Raw genomic sequence first — 24,303 nt, 5'->3', positions numbered from 1 at the left:
CGGCGGGAGTCATGACAAGGCGCGGCCTGGTTCTTCTCACTTCATCTAACTCTAAATCAGTAGCATTCTCCTATAAGAACATTGAACGAATGCGTTATTTTTATACTTTGAAGTAAATGTGTTTTCTATACCATTGAAAATAGTCCAACAATTAGAAACAATCGATGGTGTAGTTAAGAATTCTAAATAATCGCCCAAGCCGAAGTCTCATCTAAACCTTCGCACCCAATTAGCGGAGGGTTCATTTGAATTTCTCAAGAGTTTGCTGTCCTCTCAATTAGGCGGAATATATAATTGAATTGTACTGTAAGTATCTTGATTGAATTGCGAATTAAACCTAATGGGTGATCCATATGGAATGCCATTAGATTAAAAAGATCTAAACAGCATTTGCTTGAACCTTTGTTATTGGTAACCAAGCTCGATGACTTTAGTTTCGACTGTTTTAGTCCCTAGATAGCGCAGCGATCTACAGTTGAAGAATTTTTATATTTACGAAAATTTAATCACTGTTTAAACACCGGTTCCAACAGTCGGTCAGTCCGCGGGCATATCAAAAAGTTAAATATCTTACGCCGCGTCTATAAACTTGTGGTTGCCACTCAAAAACCTTTCGGTTCCAACGGCCAGCGATTGTACGAACAATGTACCCCACCCTTTGCACATAGCTCTCTCCATTGCTCCCTGAGTAACTTAGAGCTTTAATATGAGGCCTCGGTTTCAAATCTGATTGTCAACACTGGCAACACACATTGGTCAAAGACCTTCGTCGTCAGACATTGCGGTATTTTGAACAAGAGATGTTTAGAAGCTATTTAGTTCAGAGAAGCTTCTAGAACGTTGATCCTCCGAGTTGAATTCGTTTAATGATCACTTTTACGAATTTAAACTTATCAAACTGAACGCTTATTTAATTTTCTAACATTCTTTATCCAAAATGAGGTTGAATCAATTTATATACTTACTATGCCGGATGGAATATCGTCATGTGGGTTTGTTCGTATGATTTCTTTTGGTTCAATCATCAGATTGAAGGGCACTGGCCTGGTTTTCCAATCACCCATTGTGTATACATATTTTATTGAGTATTTATTTGTACCATTAAAGTCAGTATTCTTTAGTGCCGTATCTATCACTGGATCAACCTTTCGATGTCTTTCACATATGTGGTTATTTTTTTTATAATCGCATATTATCTCATCAATATCGTCCTGCTGAATACTCATAATAAATATTTTGTTAAAAAAATTAAAGAAAAATCAAAAATAAATGTTTATAAAAAGCTTTAGTGGTAAACGTTAAAAATGACTACAAAATAAACTTCATTTTGGTAAAATGTCATTTTTTTTTAAATTTTTAATGTTTTGTGGACTTTCAATATTCTATTAAACGCAGTTATTATTAAAATGTCCACATATTATAAGTGCTTATTTTTTATCACATCTGTTCCGTTAAATTTTTCGATTTTAATTTTTATTTAGATCTTGCTTTTTAGTTTATTTTTACAAGTATACAAGTATTTTATGTATTTCTTTACATAAAAAACCCACAGAAAAGATTTAGTTTATTTTAAACTTGTCTTAGATTCCAAAAATTAATTTAAAAAATAGGTCATTTAAAAATAATTTAAAAAGTTTAAACTTGCTTTGTAATAATTTTATATACCCGTATAAACATAACCATAAGATTAAAAAATCTTTTTATACACTATAGTTTTACGTTCATTTTGTGTTCAGTACAAACCACGTTGAAATCAATCAAAAATGCTTTTATACTGTAAAAAAATGACTTAAAGATTGCACTAGACAAAATTTAAGAAAATTTAAGGTTTATTATTACGTAAAAATAGCATTAGTGGTAAATAAACCTCACTAAACACCCAAGGAAATAAAACAAATTAACAATTATTTCAAATATTTATTTCTAATAATAGTATTATCAAATAAATACGAACAAACTCTCCACAACGACAAAAATGCTTAAAAATTATTTTATAAGTAGTAATAAACATGTCTATAGATTATATATCTAAAATGTCTAATATCTAAAATTAATTATCTATAGTAAAATATATCTGTATCAATAATTTTTTTTTCAAATTAAAACTATTATATCTTATAATCAAAGTCGAGTCTGACACATGCTTTTAATTATGCCTTTTATACGTCTTTTTGTTTCTTTTCTGGAAATAATATTAAAAAGTATCATTAGTCGATTTCTGCTCTTTGAACTAAAATATATAATGTATAAGTTTTCATTCAAGTACAGTCCACAAATTCGAAAATGTAGTCATTTCGGCCCATTGGCGCCCACTGCCCCGGCCATCTTCAAAGATATATACTATGAGTGGAAATACTACAATCTTATATAAATAATGCACAAAGTGTGAATTATATAAGATTGTATCTTAAGAATTGAACCCGCGACCTAAGACTGCAAGTCTCAGTTCTCTACCGCCTGGGTTACTGTTCCGTAAAATATAGCATATGAAAATGTATAAAGTAAGAAAAAATGAAAATCATCGTTAAGAGTTTTTCAGCTGTCCTTAGCCATTCATTTTATACCCTTTTCACAAAGGGGAAAATTTTGAAAAATGATAATGTACAAGTTTGATTCTAACAATCACTAACGCAACGAATGCTTTGTGCCTGTAACTACTAAGGCCCACATGTCTGGTCATCAATTGATGACCTTTTACTATACATAATGTAATGTAGCTTTTCGCTTCAAGACAATTTTGGTATAAATGAATGATTATATACAGAGTGTTTCATTATGGCTGTAAAATCTTAAATGTGTGCTCATTTGCTGTCGATTGAAATCTCTCCAATAATCAACGGTTTCAGAAATATAAATTGAACCTAAATATGATATGTTAGGAAAAAAGCGTTTTCAAAAATCTGATAACAAAATAATAAAATAATTATTTTTTACTACATGTCCTTGCAGTTTGTACTGCTAAATGATGGCCTGTCATATTCCAATATGAAAAAAAATTAACCAATGTTACTAATTTTAGAGTGATCATCATGTTACAAGGTGATAGAAATATGTAAAGGATTTTGCTAAAAAAATGAGTTATACATTCACTCCTTGGCAGCTTTTACACCTATTTCCCATCACACTGTATAAACCTGTTATAAACTTACATACCTATTACACCTTCCGTGTAATAGAATATTCAGGAACGATAACGTAACCAAAATTCCTTTGTGGAATCACAATGTGATCTCAACTGTTTCGCGTCCCATGTCAGTGTGTCCCGACGCCATTCCGGCGACACGTAAGGTTGTGTCAACTTAGGTAATGTTATCTGAAAAAATAAATACATTCATTAAAACTATTATATAATACAATCATTCTTTAAAATGGAAAAATAATCGAGATACGAATTCATTAAATATATCATTTCAAAAAGTATAAAAAATCATATTTTTTGAATTACAGTAACATATATAGGCTTAGAATTCATAGATCGCAATCTTATATAATAGATTTCCACTTATATCCAAACTATGCACGATATCTCTGGAACAATAAGAGTCTTCAAATTTGGTCGAAATATTCCTTTCTAGTAATAAAGTGTAGTAGAGTTGAGTACTTTGTTTTAAATGTCAACCGTATGGTAGGTCGAGGAGGAGGTCATCAAAAAATGCATATATTCAAACTATTGCTTTTATAAGCATAAAGTTAAAACATTTTTTTGGTACGTTAAAAGTTATTAAGAATAGATTTTATAAAATTACACTAATAAAAGGCAACGTGGGTCACGCGGCCAAAGGCGAGGCGGGCGTGGGTCATAAAATTTATAAAAAAAACCTTAGGATATATAAAAGTGTATTTTAAAATAAGTTCGATGAAAGTTCGTACACTGCTAGACTTTACACTGGTCTTTCTTAGGTATTCCGACAACACAGGTTTTTGCTGGAAACATTTTATTTAGACTTATAATCCTATATATTAGAATCGCTATAATTACCGGTCGTGTCGGAGCATATTTTCCGTTCAGCGGTGCTTTGACACTAGTCACGTTGCTCGCAACGTATGCGCTCTTCATATCCGATGTGTATGAACTTTCTATTAAAATCTTTCGCCTCCTGTACGTATATTATTATGTTAATAGTTGTACAATACTTCCGTTACTGAAACATCAATTTTGGGTCGGAGAGATACTCCGCTCTTTCAGACCGTGGCAGCTTCCGTGGTACCTTAGTGCAATAATTGTCGAAAGTCATATCCTTTGGAATTTTCTTCAGCTTTTTCGTGATATTAACTTACAACATTGGTGACTATATAAATAACTCAAGAACGGCTCTCTTAATTAGCGAGACATATTTAGAAATATTCTATTTAATCAACCCTTTCTTTTACCTTAAAAACCACAGGCTAAATTAAATTATCTGTACGAAGTTGACAAACATTTGTGGTAAAAGAAGGCTTGTTATATTATATTAACATATAATTACATTGTAACAATTGTTGTCACTTACTTTGGATCATCAACGTCATCTATAGCAACCGCCGGGCTTATTACAAACCGCGGTCTGGTCCTCCGCACCTCGTCCAACTCTAGGTCTTGAATCTTCTCCTAAAAGACAGTAAAGAATCTAACATTAAAATATTCCTTCGCTATCATGACCGTATATATACGTCATAACATGTGGCGCAAAAGTAATATCACAATCTGTATCGTCTGGCATTTTATTATAAATTTAAAAGCATGCTTACAATGAGGGACACGGATGATAAAAGAATTTATAAACGTCACCCCAATCACCTCAATCAAATTAAAATATTGTCAAAAACTTTCTATAAGTTCTCGAAAACCTTTTTAATTAAAAATAATCACAAACATTCGTTCGTTCGCTTATCGAGTGCAAACGTCAAATCGCAAAACAATGATCAAATGCCCGGCCTGCTCCTGGATTCCCTGAATCATTAAAATTAATGCTCTTATTCTTTAGTTCTCGTTTTTTGTAAAAGGATGAATGTTTAAGATTTTGCAAGATGGAAAAGAAGCAATCAATTTTTTTCAATAATTTTAGTCGTTTTACTTGTTCTGCGTGCATTGCAGTAAATATGGCGTATGTAATGCCCATCCAAGTAGACAACAACATAGTAAAGGTCGCGGGAAAACCAGCCACCGTAGTGATGATGGGAATGACCTAAGCCTTGCAGTGAGCATCAACCAGTTCACGTCATGACGATGAAAACTATCTTTCAATAAATGCGTACATACGTAGGAACGCTGCATGACATGAGGGTTCGTTCGAAGTATCGGTTTCCGCTGTAACAACAAATCGAAAGTCGGAGGAGGACCCTCCCATGGCGACAACGACTCGATATATTTAACACAGGGCTCGGCTCTCTCTTTCGAACCTTTTTTATCTTTGTACATTGCCTTTGGATGCGCTTTAAGATCGTGTATCTTGTACTCGGCCTGTGCTGTAGTTTCGTATACGAAAATCATAGAATTGACCCTTTCTTTGCGTTCAGCTATTGTTTATTTAACAGGTATGTTTTAGTATTGTAAATAATAAATGTGTTAGATTGAGAAATCAAAACGACATACGAAATAATATATGTAAGGTGAAGTTGTTAGTGTGACATTTGTTTACTTTTTAATCAATTTGGCATTAACATTCATCGAAATATACATTTTGATAGGCAAAGATTTTTCTCTTACATTGTAGTAGAATGCCTCTAGCATAGATATTATTTATAAAATGTTATTAATTCTAAATATATAAGAGATTTAAGTTAAATTGTTGACTTGTTATATCTCCGGAAACCTTTGGCTTAATAACTTAAAATTCGGTATGAATAATACTTTCTCCGAACAGAGAAATTCCATCGGCAGGTGAGGTTAAGGGTGCATCCAATAAGCTAGCGAAGCCGCGAGTGACGGCTTATAATTATATATATATATATATATATATATATATATATATATATATATACTAGCTGATCCCGCGAACGTTATTTTGCGAAAAAAAATTTAATTAACAAATAAAAAATAAGGGTTGATCGTAGAGGGGTGAAAATATAGGGTTGTATGTATTTTTGTATGCTGTATCATAATAAAATAAAAAACAAAAAAAATTGTTTAAAAAATAAATAAATAAAATTTAGGGGTGGACCACCCTTATCACTTAGGGGTATGGAAAATAGATAGTGGCCGATTCTCAGACCTACTGAATACGCATATAAAATTAGGTAAAAATCGGTCAAGCCGGTTCGGAGGAGTTCAAGTTCGAACACCGTGACACGAGAATTTTATATATTAGATAAATATATATATATATATACATATATAATAAAGTTCCTCAATATTTCATAGACCTTCCGTTTCTTGGTTTTAAATCTAAAATTAGAAGTATGTTATTAAATAAATCTTATTATAGTTTTCAATTGTTATTATACTGTCGAAATGTGTGGAACTTAATTCGAAATAGTTATAGGTAAGTATACATCAAAAATAATTAAATTTTAGTTAATGGCAAGCTTTTCTCAACAGATCAAGCCGGAGGTACTTTACTACTTAGTGTTAAAATAACCGACGCTTGAGAAGCGTATGAAATATCTACTTGAATAAAGATATTTTGATTTTAAATTTGGTTATCTATATCTCAGAGTGGATAATGTCTGTCAATTAGTCATTCATATTTTTCACCAATAGAAATAAATCTAGCACTAAAGAATGAACCTTAAACAATTTATTCTCATGCAATATATAATACTGTTTGCCGTATTATGAACTAAAAAACATTCGATGTTCAAACTGCTAGATTCTTAATTACATAAATCTTCAAAAAAACAACACATGTTTTAACTTACATATAATAATATATAACAATAATTACAACATTTCTTTTAATTATTATATGATTTATATTAATAATTATTTATATTTATTTAAAATTGACATAACGTCTTAATAAAAATACACTAATTAAACATTTTTCTTTAAATAGACATAATTTTAACATATTTCAATCATTTCTAAAGCACATTAAATGTATTATAATAAGTTACGTATGTACATAATAGTGTTACATCATATTCTCTACAGTAACCAAAAAAATCATTAATTTTTTAACATAGGAGATTCTTGCAAAGCCGTAATCACTTTGCCATTATTGAATATTTTAGAATTACATAGAAAACTTTCTACACTTATAGCTTAAGGATTAGCCCAAAACGCTTTGTTGGCGATACAGTGACCCCTCATTTGCCTCTTGTCCCATTTCGCTGACTCCAATCGCCACTCTGCACTCACAAATGGCGGGACGTATTTTGGAAGAGCTAGCTGTAAACATATGATTACACAATAAGATTCGATCGTTTTTAATTATTTATTATCGTTTTCTATAGTTTTATTAGCTATGCTTTATCTTAAATAAATTAAAATTAAATCCAATTGACTAAGTTGGAAAGAAATATCTTGTGTATTATTATGCCAATCGATACAATAAAAAATATAATTCCGGAGTAAAATAATTGCATAAAAGGAATGGATATCTTATGTTTGGTTCAAAATTATAGACAACCACTCGGCAGTTACTGTCCTGTCTTCTTTTTTTTTCAACCGATATCTCTGCATGTTGCAGACCTCGTCAAAGATCGCTTCGATGGCCAGTCTTTCACTGCCTGCATCCTGACTTCCTGCAATCTTAACAATGTCGTCCGACCACCTAAGGGAGGCCTAAACACGCCGCTTCTACCGGCTCGTGGTCATTCGAGAACCTTCCGACCGCACGAGCGATGAGCCACGTCCAATGTCGCTTCATACGAGTAATTAGACAAGCCATGTCCGTGTTGTTCCGTCTTAGCTATGAATAACAGATACAAATTTCAAACCGAGTATTTGACAGTTAACTGTTTGCTCCAAGTTTCAATGCGCATTATATTTTCTAATATACCTCAAGTATCTGCTTTTTTACATAAAAACCTACAATTTTTTACAACCATCGGTGTTCTATTGAATATATCGATAATATCATTCGATAGATATCTTTCTTAGTTCACTTCGACGCCTGTACTTACAGGATCGGCACTCGCGTACCGCGACGTCAATGGAGACTTCACATCGCACAAGGTCGCTTCGTATACGTACGCGCGCTTGGTGCTGCTCGTGTACATGTCCTGTAACAGGATCTGGCGGACGCTTTGGTCCTTGATTTGGTCGATGTCGACCGCTGGAGCCATCACAATGCGTGATCGCACCGGAGCAATATGCTCAAACTCTCTTTGTGTATTTTCATCCTGATTCTAAGTAATAAAGGTTAAAACATTTAAATTAATCACTATAATCACTTCAATATCAACAGAAAGAATTTATTACAGAAATAGACAATTTTACTTTTTTTCTCTAAAAATATCTCCGAATATAGCATATAATTGAACATAACTTTCGGATATAAGAAGTAGTACACCACCATGTACCTCTAATCCTAACTGAGAATCCTAAGATTCATTGCTTAACTTTTTTAAAGAATTCATTTTGAAGAATTCGTTGCGGAACTTCACGACCTTATTCCACTATTTCAGATTCTCTGTAGAACGAGTTAGAAGTCGACCCAATACCACATTTACACTGCGGAGTTTTTATGAAGGCGTACCAAGTGTTTCAATTCAACTTATCTGATCCGCACTGCCAGAGTATGGAAAGATCTGTTGGTTTCCTTATTTCCCTAGAATATTACCCACAGGCCTCTCCAAGGTTTTTGACAACATCTTCACTTTTCATCAGGCGAGTTGGTGGTCAAACACGAACAAGAAAGCGTTAAAAAAGAATAGGTACTGTGAAAATCTAGTGTAACCTTTATCCTTTTAAAGCAAAGTTGGACAAGCATTGATCTATGACCAACGAAAAAGATGGCCAGGAAATGCAATAGAAAAAGTGGTTTTAATTTCGCGTCTGCATATTGTCCTACATTTTCAAACATTGGACGCCCATTGCTTGGTCCAGGCATCCCGGCGGCCATACAGCGTCTTGAAATTATAATAGCAACATAAGTAGGCGGGGTGTTCTTGTTAAATAGTAATGTAGCATAGATAACACAATGAAATTGTAATTGATGAAAAAACAAGTCACATTTTTTTACCCCGCAAAGCAGAACTCTAAGGTCCGTGGATCGAAACCGCGCTCGGCTAAAACAACGACTGTCAAATGCTAATTGTGTTCTGATAAAATTAAATAAATTCGATTTAAGAACGAGAAAAATTCAAAGTGAATCATTTGTGTGTAACGTGTTATACTCGTACAACGCGCTTTTCAATTGCGCGTAACTGATCTACCGTGTCAGAAGATTATATTTGACAACTCACCAGAGATTCTTTCTGTCGATCTTCGTGGAGTTCTCGTCGATTTACACTCGACTCTTTGTCTGTGCTTTTAGCTCTGTGATCTACTGCCTTTACTGTTATATCACGAATATCATTTCTGTTTGTCGTTCCGTAATCAAATATCATGGATTCGGCGCGATCTATTTTGTTCTGCATTGTAGTAAAGCATAAACAAAGGATTAGATATTTACGTCAATGCCACTTCGAATGTGTTCGACTGTCAGAATTTGAATTTTATTATCGGTGCGCAGGAAAGTTAGTTTTCATTTTATACGCAATACGTTTGCTATTTTTTGTCTATGTTTAGTTATGTAAAATTTGCTTGACTTTATACTATAGTTGGAGATATAGTGTTTAGTAAAATTCGTAGCAAAAACAAGAAATGCTGTTGTCATATTTATTCCCGAAACCACTCGATAGGCTACGTATATAAATACTGGATAAATAGTCTTATTCATATTCAATACTATTTAAACTTTACAGCTTTAAGCTAGAAATGCGAAAGTTAAAAAAGTATTTTGATTATTTGCAGTTTCCGAAAATTCGCTACGAAGGTCAAGCCTTACACTAGAGTCCATCTTTAGCGAGAATATCTAGGTTTTTATTCTTTCGAAACTTAGGTGGGCGGCAGTCGCTGCGAAGGCTCCGAATATATTTAAATTACTCCTTATGTAGCAATGATAGAGGAATTATGTCGTCCATTGGAAGCCTACTTGAAGGCGAGTCGCATGTCAAAGGACGATTTTTCAAAGGTAGCTGACTTCGCTCAAAGCATATTGTCGTTCAGGATTCAATCTTCTAGTGTTACAGAAATAATACTATTAAATTTTTTTGTAGAACAAAACACGCCGTATTACTTCGCCATAAGATAATTGCTTCTCGGTGAAAAAAAATACTGGTCAAAACTGAAACTGGTCTTAACTTTGTTTCATCTACCTTAATAGTGTATATTTGTATCATATCTCATATAAAACTCGTATTGTAACTTGAAAAGCAACTTCTCTCTCCAAAGTTATTCTAGAATCCAACCAGCTATGACCAAAAGATTGAGATGCTTCTATAAACATTTTTAACTAATCATAATTTTAGCCGCAAGGCGTCCACTGCTTAATATAAACATTCCCCAAAAACCTTAACAAGTTCTTCTGTCCGCCTTGTGGATAGATCTTCTACTCTGCGTCTGTCGGTATGTTGTCTCCACTTCAGAATCTTAAGGCTCCAGCGGCCACCTGTTCATTAATTCAACCTTGCAACTTTTATTGACCTTCAACTTTTAATCTATTTAATTTTTGACACTACTATGCTTCGCAAGATGTTATAGTTGTGGAGAAGTAGAAAGACACTCCATAACAACACAGACCACATATATCTACGATCAATAAGATCGTTTGATGTTTTTGTAAACATAAAAATCCATTTTTACAATTTAGCTGGTTTCGTGGCAAAATAGGGTACAAATAAATAATGAAACACCCAGTTTGAATAATTTATTTAGATTTTATTAATTAACACAACAATAATTGATACAGTACATACAATAAAGGAAAAGTTTATCTAAAAATAAATACAGTTTTACTATCACATGTTTAGATAGAACTTGCGTTGACATTTCCCTAAATCATTGATACTATCTAAAAAGTAAATAAAAATCAGAAATAATGCATTTTTAAATTGTACAATTTTAAATAAATATATATTACAATAAATATAGATTAAATATCATAAGAGTTTTTAATTTAAATATATTTTATAATTCATACGGAAACAACCTTTATATTAATTATCGATAAAAGGTTAAAAGAATAATAGACATTTCCATGTTTTAAAGATCTATGGTAAAAAAAACACGTAAATTTTTACCCAAAGACAACATTACTAGTGACGTTGCTATTCTTTGTAAATAAGAGATCGTATTAATTTTTTTATATTGTTACAAAAATATTTAAGTAGACATTTTATGAACTTGAGTTATTTTAAATCAATTTATACATGACATATTAAATTTTTGTTTCATATGATCATATTACCATGTATTCTGTATCAGGTACTCGGTTTATTCACATATTTTTTTATAATCTGGTAACACTAATAGACTATCTAAATGACACATCACTAGAGATCGGAATATTTCAAAATTTTAAAAAATAAATAATTATCCAATACATCGAAATATTTTACATATAAGGTAATCATTTTAAAAGGATGATAATTCATAAATCATTAATAAATAAGGACATGACAAATAACTTGGGAAGATATTTTTTTTTCTTAAAACAACTATGGTAAATAATGGCAACATTAAAATAAGATTTCCAAATACAAATTGACACCGAAATTTATTTCGGCCGAATAATATATTTGGAGGATCGTGAATTGGAAGATGTTGAAATCAAAGGAAACGTTTTGGAGAGAATGCAATATATATCTGTTTTAAAACATATGTCTTTATTATATATATTTACAAAACCAAACATTTTTCAATAAAATTATGCACAAATTTGTTAAACAAAAATATATTCTAGAAAGCCTTTATGAATTTTCTATATACAATAGCTCTTGATAAGTAAAAATTCAGTGTTGCCATTGACAAAATATAAGTAAATACTTGAAAATTCTAGTTTCTATTGTAGATATTGACACAGCATAGATATTTGGCCACGTTGATCTTAAACTATAAATGAAATCAACACAAAAAAGAATGAAAAGATAAATTTATAAATTTTCTGTCTTGTATACCTTGCTAAGGAAAATGCTCAAAATTTTAAACTTCTAATTATTCTTAAAACACTTCATATAATACAAAAACGTGAATTGTATTTACAAATATTATAATAGATATGTAAGAGGTATGTTCCGAGACATTGGACCGATTTCAAGTTCATACTAATTTGACGTGTACAGATAGAAGACAAGAATTAATTGCTAAAATTGGAATTTTATTACAAAGCTATTAAAAATAAATATACACATTGCATTAGATATATTATATTTCATCGGACGAAAATATTTCTCATCCAGTTTGAGCCCTTGTAAATGCATTTTATTTATTGCAATTTAAAAAGGGGTGCACAATACTTATTTCATGACAAAATAATTACAATTTACATAATATGAATAGTAAATATATACAAGATTTTTATACTTATATATTTATTTACACAATAAAACAAATCTTTATAATATTTTAAAATAAATAGGTAACATTTAAAATAAATATGTTTAATTAATAGTTTATGGTCGATAATAAAATTTTATGAATTAAAACAGAAAAAAAAGTATAGGTTATACTTAAAAATGGCGCGAAAATTTGACATTAGCCATAACCTCAATTGTAATTCGAATATTGCGAATCGATGTGAACTAAAGCAACCAGAAGCAACGAAAGTGTGACGACGTTTGAAAAGTTCCTTTTACCGCAACCGTATGTTGGTTTTCGTCAATCGGGTACGTTCATCTCCACCCAAATAGGACAGTACGGAGACGCGGGGCCGCCCCAAGACCAGCCGCGAGGGATTGCGAGGTGGCTTAGGCCAGACTTTATTGCCCCGCAATGTCCGTTGAGGCTGCTGTTGGAGACGCTTCCTGCGCACAAAATGGCGCTCTGTCCCGCCACGCTCGCGTCCACCGTCGTCACAATCGATTCGTCCAATAACGATTCGCAGCTCTTCAATACTGAAACAAATACAATTAAATACTCATATCATTAATATTATAAGGAAAATGTTGTTTTATGTTATTATTGTTCCCCATTTCAGCTATGATTCGTTCACTGCCACATCCTATTGACAGAAATCATACTCGTTTTTGCACAACTTTTCCTAAAAGTACAAGTTTACCAGTCTTTTATATTGTCTGCCGAAACAATGACACTCTTTCCGCTGTTAAATACGTCCACTAAAAAAATCATTTGTTTTTATATAATGAACCTAGACTAAACCCAATATTAAGAGGCATTTCTTAGGTAATGTAATTGAGGTGTTTATACATAAAGGTAAATATTATCAAACCAAGGAGAGATCCGGATCCTTCCTGTTCGCCCACGCTGTTCGCGGTTATGTGGCGAGAGACCGCTTCCTAAAACGGATCGTATGGTGTGTAGCATCTTCTATTTTATAGAACGCAGTGTGTGGCATATGCAGTGACTGATGTATTGAGGCCTTTGGTTAGTCTCTATTTATACTAAATACATCGTACCTCAATTAATTAAAAAAAATCAAGTGATTTTTCAACATGTTCACATCGTATACGTTAAAATTATTATACATGTTAATCGCTTTAAACTTAGAGAGAACATATAAAATTACGATAAAAATTACCTCATTTCATATGAAGTATCGATGTTTGTATCCATGCTATAACATGCTACGCTTTGACGAGATAACAAAAGTCAGAAAGGAGACGAAATGTTTTCACTGCCAAATGACACATCAATTAATTATTCCGATTCTTGGCAATGATACTTTGACTTCCCACCGCACGTTGTTTAATCATTTGTCTCTTTATATATACGTAACTTAGCACCTTGGTTTCGGATTGTTATAATGTACACAGAATATAATAATGTTTACAGTAACTGTCGAAGAGAATAAAGTGCCACCTGTCTTTTATTCTTTAGGAACTGTTTTTTTCCGGAAATAGTCATGTAGATACAACAAATGGCCCCTTCGAGCACCTTCGAGTTAGAATGCAAAAAGCATAATTAGTTCAAGCGTAGTGCGGTGCAGATACAATTATAATTATTGCCATCTCATATCAGACTATAAATAAAACAAGTCGAAAATAGGGAGGACATTTTTAAGTTGACGGACCCTTCTGCTCCGTGAACTCAGCTCAGATGAAGCTGTAAAAGCCTTCGGGCTAACAGCACCTACATCAACAGAAAATAAGGAGAGGACATGTTTTGTTGTGAAACGTCGTGGTGTGAAGACATTATTGAAGCAAGCTCCCCGATATATATTTATTTTACCTTTTTACAAATTTTGTAAAAGCGGACTTAATGTCTTTAGGCATTTTCTACTAGTCAACCCAAAGTTGTGCATGAACAACTAATGTACAATGATACATTCTCCAGAGAACTGTCCATTACACATAGGTTCCCCCCTTTTGGTAACTAGCGATAGGCCTCCCAATCCTGTGAAATATCTATAATACGCTATGAGCTTAGCAACACAAAGACAAATAAGTCTTTTAGTAAAGTTATTCATTCATAATATTATCTATTTTCTTAAATATTTTTTATATATCCCACATTGCTCTAAGAATTGCTCATTTAAAATGGACTCGGCGGGGTACATCGCTCGTGCAAGTGATGGCTGTTAGGACCGAAAGGTTTTTGAGTGGCGACTACGATCCAATAGTCCCAGCGTGGGCCCACAAAGTGGATCGACGACATAGTTATGGTCGCAGGAAGTCGTTGTATGCGGGCAGCACAGGAACAATGATCGTGGCGATCTTTGGCTAGGCATATGCCTTGCAGTGTACAGCATAGGGTATAGCTACGAGGGTGAAACAGTCTCGCTTCACCAAAATATTTTCCCAATAAATATTTCTAATAAATCCTTCACACAATAACAGGCTTTTTACATATTTTTGCTTAATTATTTTACAAATTTCATTATTCAGTAACATTCAATTAAATAACATATTTACAATAAACAACTAAACGCCAATAAGGCAAACAGCGACCTTCAGTCACGAAACAGGAAAAACAAAGCCTTAATATAGACATTGCATTTTTTGTAAATACTAATGTACAGAAAGATAAGCAAAAATTTTTTTCCTTTTTATGTACGTTCTGCAAAAAGCGTCGACAAAAATGCGTTTTATCGCATGGGAGTTACTTTGAAAGAAAATAAAATTGGTTTGGAAGCATAAACCAAGAATTTACATTTTATTAACAAATTCATCTCACTTCTTGACCACAGTATTATATATATTAATTTAGATCATCCATTAATAACATCACTAATTGCTATATGCATATTAAAGTCAAATATCCAATAAATCAAACAACTATGGTCGTTGTAATTAACGCTTCCAATTAATTCTAGTGTAATCTCGTGCAGATGGCGTGAGCGTGCACTCTTTGCTTTTATCATCACTAACCTACGGATCGTTTGAATACAAGGCGACTTGTTAATTACTTTATCAGTTAGTGTGGTACAAGTTACAAGAAAACAGAGTTTTTTTTTCCACTTAAACCGTCTCCGATTAGGCGGAGCGATATCAAATGTTTTGTAGTGAAAAGGACATGCTTTAAAATATATTTGATTATACAGGTTTAATACTTATTGCTATCAATGGGACGGTATATAATCGGAAATAATAATAAAGGATGGAAAAGAGTTTTTAAAATTTGGATTGATACATATTAAATTAATTATTGTTTCCTATCTGTCCCTGCAGACATTATACTACCTGAAATTTGGTCCAGAGGCATTCCAATAGAAAATATGTACACAAGGGGATTGGAAATAGGCGCAAAAGCTTTTCAACAGGCTTAACAATTTTTATAACTATGCTTAAAAATTAAATTAAGAATATGTAACATTAGACTCACACGAACGTCACGATCAAATCATCGTTCACATTACTCATAATTATCTCGCAACCCTGATTCCGCTTGTAACTTGGACCACGTACAATGACTAAGTCCGATGATTACAAGAGCGATGCTTTAAAACAAAGAACTGCAGAAATACATGTACATACATACATACATTACACAACAAATACTGATGCGTGGACGTAAATAGCTACAACTGTTTTATTTCTATGTATAAAATCATATTACGATGGTAGGAATCAAAACCTAGGTTAATATTTCATCATTATCTCAGCAATATGATGCCCACTGCTGGGCATAGCCCCCCCCACTAAAGATTTTTTTAAGAATTGGTTAACAGCGCCCAGCATCCAGCTTCTTCTGACGGCCTTAGGTAGTTTATCCATCTTGTCGATCCGTGGTCTTTATTTCAGAACTTTAAGGCCCCAGCGGCCATCTGTTCTGCGCAATACACGGTTCTGCCACTTCAACCGTGTCTAATTTACCAAATTGTTATTGTGTCTTATCTACACGAAACGGATATAAGTTATTTAAACGAAATTCATTGTTGACTACGAAATTGTAGAGGTTACTTCAATTAGTCACCACTAAACAAATTAAAAAGTCGTTACTTGAACAAACTTGTAGATTTTCGTCTTACTCGCTTTAGAATTTCGGGATGTTTTATTACAAAAGCGTTTTCCATAGTAAGCCACATATTAACTATATATTTTATTACCACAAAACCAACACTCAATGAAATATTAACATATCAAAAAAGCGCAAAGAAAGTTTGCACAAAAATATATTTAAGTGCAAAGGATGAATTATCAATCTTGTCCACTTCTCTATTTTTTTTTTTAACTTGAAACCTCTTGTTTCAAGAAGTGGAAGTGGTGAAGAGCAACATTTCTGAGTTTTGTATATAATGTGTATATTTTAAAACTTTGTCATACTTTTTAATGTCATTACGCCTCTTAATATCAATGGAACTTCTTTGAAAAGAAAGAAAAAGTTACATTTTAAAAGTGGAATCGACAGGAACGCTATGATTACATATTTTTATAAACCGATTATTAAAGCAGGAACTGATTGAAAACGCAGATAGCTTGATTTCGTATTGATAAAGAGCCTTAAGATCTAAAAATTAACATATCTACTCGCATAAAGTACAATTAACAATTACGTAACTGAACATTTAGATAATAATTTGATAACGGTTTGTAAAATTAACTATGTACAGTGGTAGAACACTTATTTATATTTAGGGATGATTGGTAACATTTGTAAAAGCTGTGAATGTATAGCTCAGGGGTGGCCAAGATGTGCTGGTATAACCTGCGAAAAAGTGATGTCGGAGAAGGAGGCTGCGAAGAGAAAGAGAGGAAGAACATCTGAGCTCCCCATCCGCTGCCGAAGGCCAAGACGTCGCAGGGTGTTATACCGCGCCTTTTTCCAACCTCCCTAACATATCCTTGGAGACGGATTCGGGGTGATCCGCCGCAAGTAAGGAGTTGAGGCATTAGGCCACCGCCGTTGAAACTACGGTAGTATGAGTACGGTAGTACCGTTCAAGAAGACCATGAAGTGTAGGAGTCCGGCATAACCATTTCGTGACTCCTGCAGCGGAGGAGTATCCCATGCAGGATTTCCCTACGAGTAAAAAAGGGGTGGCTTGATAGTCGGAGACATTTTTGATCATTTTTTTTAATTTTTCGCGAGCCGCAAATAAACAAGTGAAAGTGGACTCGATGCGAGTTTAACGCTTTCGTTTTAAGATAAAAAATATGCATGTTACATAGAGGGGCGTAAGAATTCTAGAACGGTTAAGGTAAACTAAGGCACAAAAAAGATTGGAAAACTATTGTTCCACACGCTCTACAGCAATGACATGCCGCATCCCCAAGGTGTAGAGCTACCTCTATTAACCGACGACATTTGTCTCTACAATTATGGGATCAGCACAAGCCATTTGCTGACGTCATTAGACAGCAGCCAACATCATAGAATGTTAGTTGTAATTCAGAGACTGGTCTGGCACGAAACGGAGTAAAATAATCCATAAGTGAACGTGACTAATAAGTAAATGTAGTAGTGTAAGTTTCATTGTACTTTAGAGAGCAGTTTAACATTGTTTTCTGTTTTACTTTTAACGTTTAGAATTAACACACGCGGCCAGGGCTGTGTACGGCTACACTAGACAAACATATTTTATTTCGTACTTTGTTATATGAAACTAATGTAAACTTATTTTATTGCTGTTGGCGCGTCCATTTATTTATTAAATAAATATAGAAATAAATCCCTGAAACTTACATTGAACGTTGTCCAAACGTTGGAACTCCCCGACGAGGATCAAGGGTAGTTTGCAGGCCAGTGCGAGCTCCGCCACCCCGTTCAGCCTGACCGCCAGGTCTTCATGTAACCACTCCCGGCACTGCACGTTCACTACCGTCACCAGGCGGCCGCAAATCAGGAACACTGTCGGCAGAGAATGATTTTTAAAAACACCCTTTTTTCGAGGCAAATATTACCCTGTCCACTGGGAAAAACTTACGAGGGAATTCTACCAATTATGATCATGTGTATATAACCAGTAGCTTTGAATACCGGGGTTTTCTATGTACCACCAGTATTCCTCAATACAAGCCAAGACATCCTCGAGTAAGCCAGAACTCCCCCGGCAAACTCTCTATGCTATAGTAAAACAAGACCACTTCGTGTTCCTTGGGTTCGTTTTGTGTGGGCGATGAAGGCGTCCACCCTAAAAGCCCGTGTACCCAACGCACCGGTTTAGTAGCCTTTTGGATTGTAAATACCTTAGCAATATTTTAAGAAACCTTACAGACTGAAGAGCTTTTATAAAGAGAAAAATATTATCAAGGACAGTTTATAATCATAAAGCAAAAAATTAAGGCAAAAATAAAACAATAGTCATTGTTATATATAAATCTATAGAATTACCATAGAAGAATTTCCATCACACGTAGAACATTTTTTAGCATTATAATTCATATTTAAAGTCACTGTTTATATAAATATTTGATTGTAAAACTGATCTTTATTGGCAATATATTAATAAAATAGCTTTCCCTGAACATTAGGCTCAAACAGTAACGTGAACTTACAATATTAAAAAATACTTTTATACTATGACAAACATCTATTATATTAAATAGACTAATCCAAAATTAATTAACATTCATTGAAACGTCTAAAGAATGCGACGTTAAACTGGGTCGACCAAACAATTATAAGTCTCCTCAACTCATTAGTGCTTGCAGTCGTGAATAACATAGCGTTAAGAAAACTATTCTTAAAACGTTTTGTTTTATATTCACTTATTCCTCCTCACTAAACTTCGTATAAAATTAAGTAATAAATACGTCAAGTAATGTACTTAGTAAAGAATACACCAGTTGCAAATGCTTTAAGATAATGAGAATCTTGAATAGTCGAGTTAAATAGTCATATGGGGAAAATAGACAAATAATTCATCACTGTAGGGCATAGAAGCCTTCCCCAAAAATCGCCACATTGACAATGTCATTCGTCCACATAGTAGGGCTACCTAAACACAGAGACTCTGTGTTTTTTTTTTTTTTTTTTTTTTTTTTTTTTTTTTTTTTTTTTTTTTTATTCGTACCCCTATCTAGTTTGGGACAGGGTCTTTTGTATCAATATAATTTTTCACATTTCTTATTATTTTCTTTCTCTTCTTTCTTTCCTTATAATGTCATTTCTTTCATTCTATTTTCTATCTTTCATTCCACAATTCATCTTTCTTTCTCATTCGCCCTATTCAGCTTTCATTCTTCCCTCTTTTCTTATTAATAATTACATTTTTATCTTTTTATTTACATTTGGATTTCTTATTTTATAATTATTTTTTATTTATCACAGTCTTATTTCTTAATTTTTTCCCATTTTATTGTCGCTTTGTTACTTACTTATGTTTGTCTTTTATTTATTTCTATTGTTCTTTTAACTATTTCTTTGCAGAGGGTTATGAAATCTTGCTGGTATTCTCCGCCTATCAGAGACTCTGTGTTTGGCACTAATCAGTGTAACATAACTCCTGAAGATGCCCCGTGGAGGGTTTACCGCATGCGCATTTGTCAGCGGGCTGGCGGGCGGCGCACTTTGTTGCACGACTACCACTGCATGTGCGGAAGTGGCTAAATATTGATCCTTTTCTTACTTAGGATGGACTTCCGCAAGGTAACGCCTGATTCGATTAAATATTCCTCATTTCTAATTTGACCACGCTCTAAGCACAGCCATCTTCATTAATCTCTGGTTAACCTTCAGCCATCTTTTATGGCCCATCGTTGACAACCACTTCTCAGATCAAAATGTCATCACTCTCAACACACACTGGTCAAAAACCTTAATTTTTAGTTAATGTGGTATTTTAATCGAAAAATTGTATAATATATAAACAGACAATTTTAAAGTGTTAAACACATTTTAAAAGAACTCCTAGCCTCACTCCTAAACATAAGACAATACAAAGAATGTTATAATTTAAAACGAGCTTTATGTCTATCAAAATAAGACTGATAATCTTTTACACGAGATGTTTTCAATGTATTTCTGCAATACAGCCGATATCGGCGTTAGCTGTTATCAGCGGCACGAACCACTTCCGTTTGCAATAAAAAATTCCACGCTTCACTCAGATTTGAGGAATTGCGACGGTTTACGCAAGTCGATGGTTATATATCAAAGTATTTGATTCGAAGTGGCAAAAACCGGCCTTGTCACAGTCTTGCACTGCTAGATATAGGCCTCCACCAAATATTTCTAATAGGATCGCATCCACTTTGTGGATAGACGTGGTCTCCGTTCCGCAAACTTAAAGCCGCAGCGACTGGCAGTTATGCACACTATATGGCCTACCCACTGTCACTTCAAGTTGTCAATTCCCTGGGCTATTACGATTATTTAATGGAATCAGGCGTTACCTTGCGGAAGTCCATCCTAAGTAAGAAAGTCATAGACTCTGTGTTTGGCACTAATCGGTGTAACATAACTCCTGAAGATGCCCCGTGGAGGGGTGAAACACGTGTTGTGTGATTTGACGGTGGCAGTTGTGTAATTCGCATTGTTTGCCGCATACGCATTTATTAGCGGGCTGGCGGGCGGTGCACTTTGTTGCACGACTACCACTGCATGTGCGGAAGTGGCTAAATTTTGGTCCTTTTCTTACTTATTACGATTACTATAGAAATGTCTTTTTGCCCTTAAATGTGTATAACCCCATTAAAAGTATATATTCTATACATATCTTCTTTTTTTTCAGCCGATGGACGCCCACTGCAAGACATCAGTTTCCCCCAAAGATGACCACGATGACTGGCCCTGCTCTGCCCGCATTTAGCGACGATTCCCGCGACGTTAATTATGTCGGTCCACCTAGTGTGGGAACTTACCGTCGCCGCGATTACCGGCCCATGGTCACCGCTCAGGAACCTGTCAGCCCCAACGGCCATCCCTCGCACGAGCGATGTGCCTCATCCACTGCCACTTCAGACGAGCAATTCTTCGAGCTACGACGAAGATCCTGGTTCATCTGCACACCTCATTTCCGATTCGATCTCGCAGCGAATTTCCGAGCATATCCCTTCAGCATTCTTACGAGGCCCGTCGTAAGTGACCACGTCTCAGATCCGTAAGTCATATAGGTAGTAGAGGACAGAGGCTTACGATCTAAGGTCGCAGGTTCAATTCTCGGGATACAATTTTATATAATTCACACTTTGTGCATTAATTATATAGAATTGTCACTGCGCATAAACAAGTTTCTAGAGGATGAACAGCAACGTCCTCTGCGTACTATAATACCACACTGCTAACGCCGAGCATGTCGATATGGTATATCCCCTACCCCCCATAGATATCTTTGGGGGAAAACCTATGCCTTGCAATGCACATCTACAGGTTAAAACGACTAATATTTATTTATCTATAGTGAGCATAAGAAGCATCTAATTTGATCGACAGATGGAATCAGATTGATCCCCTCTATGAAGATACCTTTTAGTTTAAAACTACTAGGGTTCCAAACGCACCGTGATCTAAGAAGAGCTATCAACGAACTCAGATGGGTTTACTACACCAGTAATTACACTTATAAATGGGATACAGGAATAATTTACATCGGATATTACAAAAAAAGTCGTTGTTCATGTTACATTTTTAAATAGTTTTTAATAACCTCACGTGGCAGTATAAACTTGCCAACGCAGTACATCCGTCATGCGATGTCCAATTGTAATAAAGATACGTAAACATTTAGACATGCCTGTCGATACAATTCGACGTGGCATTTAATTTTTTTTTAATTCATTTATAACTTTTTCTACTTAACTATAAACTCATGAACTTCGTGTACAAAATTAAAATAAATGATTAAAATAGAATAAGAGAAGAAAGTTTATTGTTCGCTTACAATTATTTAAATTATAACAAGGTGTATATTATAAAAAAAAGTAAAAATACCAACAGTGGCAACCTTTACTCAAGTACATACTGCTGTAATTAAGCGCTGATTTTCTCTAAAAGACTCCAGTTATCTGATTATTTATTTTTATGGAGAGAACAAAATAAATATATATAAAAAAATTGGAAAATTAAAAAAAAACAGTTTTTCTCATTGGATGGTAAGTTAAAAATATAAATAATATTATTATAAGTTGTAATTAATAAAGTTTACAACGGTATTTAAAGCTCAGTTTGTTGTTTTTACTTCAACATGGCGGTGGGATGTTGTTCAAGCAGCGATTGGAGGCACATTTGAAAGATATTCTGATGCAGTGGTTCTCTCGTGTTTTGTGACCACCACAGGATTCGTTGCAAGATGATCCTCTTTCCCTACAAAGGTATTTTGCCAACAAATTAAGACCAGGATCTTCACAATATTCCACCATACAAATTATTTTGTCCACGTCGCCTGGATACAACAATACAACTTCAACAAAAGACACTTTCTTGCGGTTTTGTTGTAAGGTGCTGGGTGACGTAATTAGACATAACAATACCGTGTAACAGTGAGGGTGGCGAGAGATGGGAGGCGATGCGATATGCCGAATGGTAGAGAAAATGAACGATGAAAGAGGTAATAAAGAGAGAATTTGTGAAGGACGAAACAAAGAGGGTGAAAATAGGAAGGTATATATCGCTGTCCTGAAAACAAGATGGGAAAAGAGTATTTTTAAAAGTAAAAAAAAAATCTTCAACAAAAGGAAAAGTAGAAGGAAATATCACCAGTCAAGTGATCTGAACAAATCAAGTCAGTAACAGGTTTTTATAAATACTGTCTTGATGAAATGAAGATATAGGACAGTATGGAAATAAAAATGTATTAATAATATTTATTACGCAATGACATGTCTAAATATTTAATGTCTACAAACATAAACGTCATAACAGTTCACGTGGCGGCGGCGAGTGAATCCAATGCGCGCTCGATATGCAATAATCCGATTTGTTCTATTTATACATTGGTTGTCACTTTCAGACTCTACCCGTCTGTGACAACGGCTTATTTAATGTTTTCTTTCGCGAAGGCGACGTTGTCACTACATTATTTTTATAAACTAGCTGGACATATCGACGTGTCTAGTCATTGTTTATTATTCATGTAGTTATTTACATAAGTGTTTATTATAATGCTTATTGATATTCAACATAGTTCTATTTTTAAATCAGAAAGTTTTCTTTTGGTTTTTTTCATCACTGGAAAAGGTGACATACGGCCATGTGGTAAAGATGGATCTTCAAAATTGATGCTACAAACTCCAAAGGACTGCTATTACGATGTATTTAAAGACATTGAAAATTATTTTTTGTCTATGAGAACCTTTTACAAATTATTATGAATTTTACTAAAAAAAGATGAATCATATCGGTAAAGACGTTCTCTAATTTTGTTGCAGCATTTTTGTATATAATACAGGGTAATTGATTATAAGTGTAAACACTTTAAAGATGGTGAATGTATAGCTCATTTACTGACAATTAATATTAAATAATGTAATCATAACATGTTAAGACAAAAAGAGTTTTCTTCGCCTTACTACATATATCATCTCTTCATTGTTTACTAGCTGTCCAAGCTGTGTACTGGCAGAAATCATTGGCCTATCGCATTTTAATAAAAAAAATTAATGTAAAATATTTCAAAGAGATCAATTAATACTGTAGGTTGTGATTAAAGTTTTTTGCTAACAAATGAATGTAAATTCAACTCTAAAAATGTTTACACCTATAACCTCTCACCCTGAATTACAGTACACTCTTTATAGTTAGTGTGTCAGCGGCAATAAAGCCACTGTTTTGATCCATTGCTGGTTTATCATTGACACACAGCGTTTCCTCAGTCACACTCCGGGGACGGCAGAAAGCCT

General features: G+C 33.9%; 1 protein-coding gene across 2 annotated transcripts in view; it reads right to left on the bottom strand.

The window, feature by feature from the left end:
• Positions 1-11,450: 11,450 nt before the first annotated feature.
• LOC137922031 (endonuclease/exonuclease/phosphatase family domain-containing protein 1-like) overlaps positions 11,451-24,303 on the bottom strand; it is a 43,215-nt gene continuing 30,362 nt past the window's right edge. For both annotated transcript variants that reach the window (XM_068764869.1, XM_068764868.1), the window contains 2 exons: positions 18,209-18,373; positions 11,451-13,020 (listed from right to left, as the gene is read on the bottom strand). In XM_068764869.1, coding sequence (XP_068620970.1) covers positions 12,785-13,020; positions 18,209-18,373 — 401 coding nt within the window. In that variant the 3' untranslated portion in view covers positions 11,451-12,784. The remainder of the gene's footprint in view (positions 13,021-18,208; positions 18,374-24,303) is intronic.

This window comes from Battus philenor, unplaced genomic scaffold (genome assembly GCF_028537555.1).
Source record: "Battus philenor isolate CCGP_79_NKW_IND1 unplaced genomic scaffold, ilBatPhil1.0.hap1 SCAF_2, whole genome shotgun sequence".
Lineage (NCBI taxonomy): Eukaryota > Metazoa > Arthropoda > Insecta > Lepidoptera > Papilionidae > Battus > Battus philenor.
Note: the sequence above shows the minus strand (reverse complement) of the source record. Positions and strands in the feature narration are given on the sequence as shown.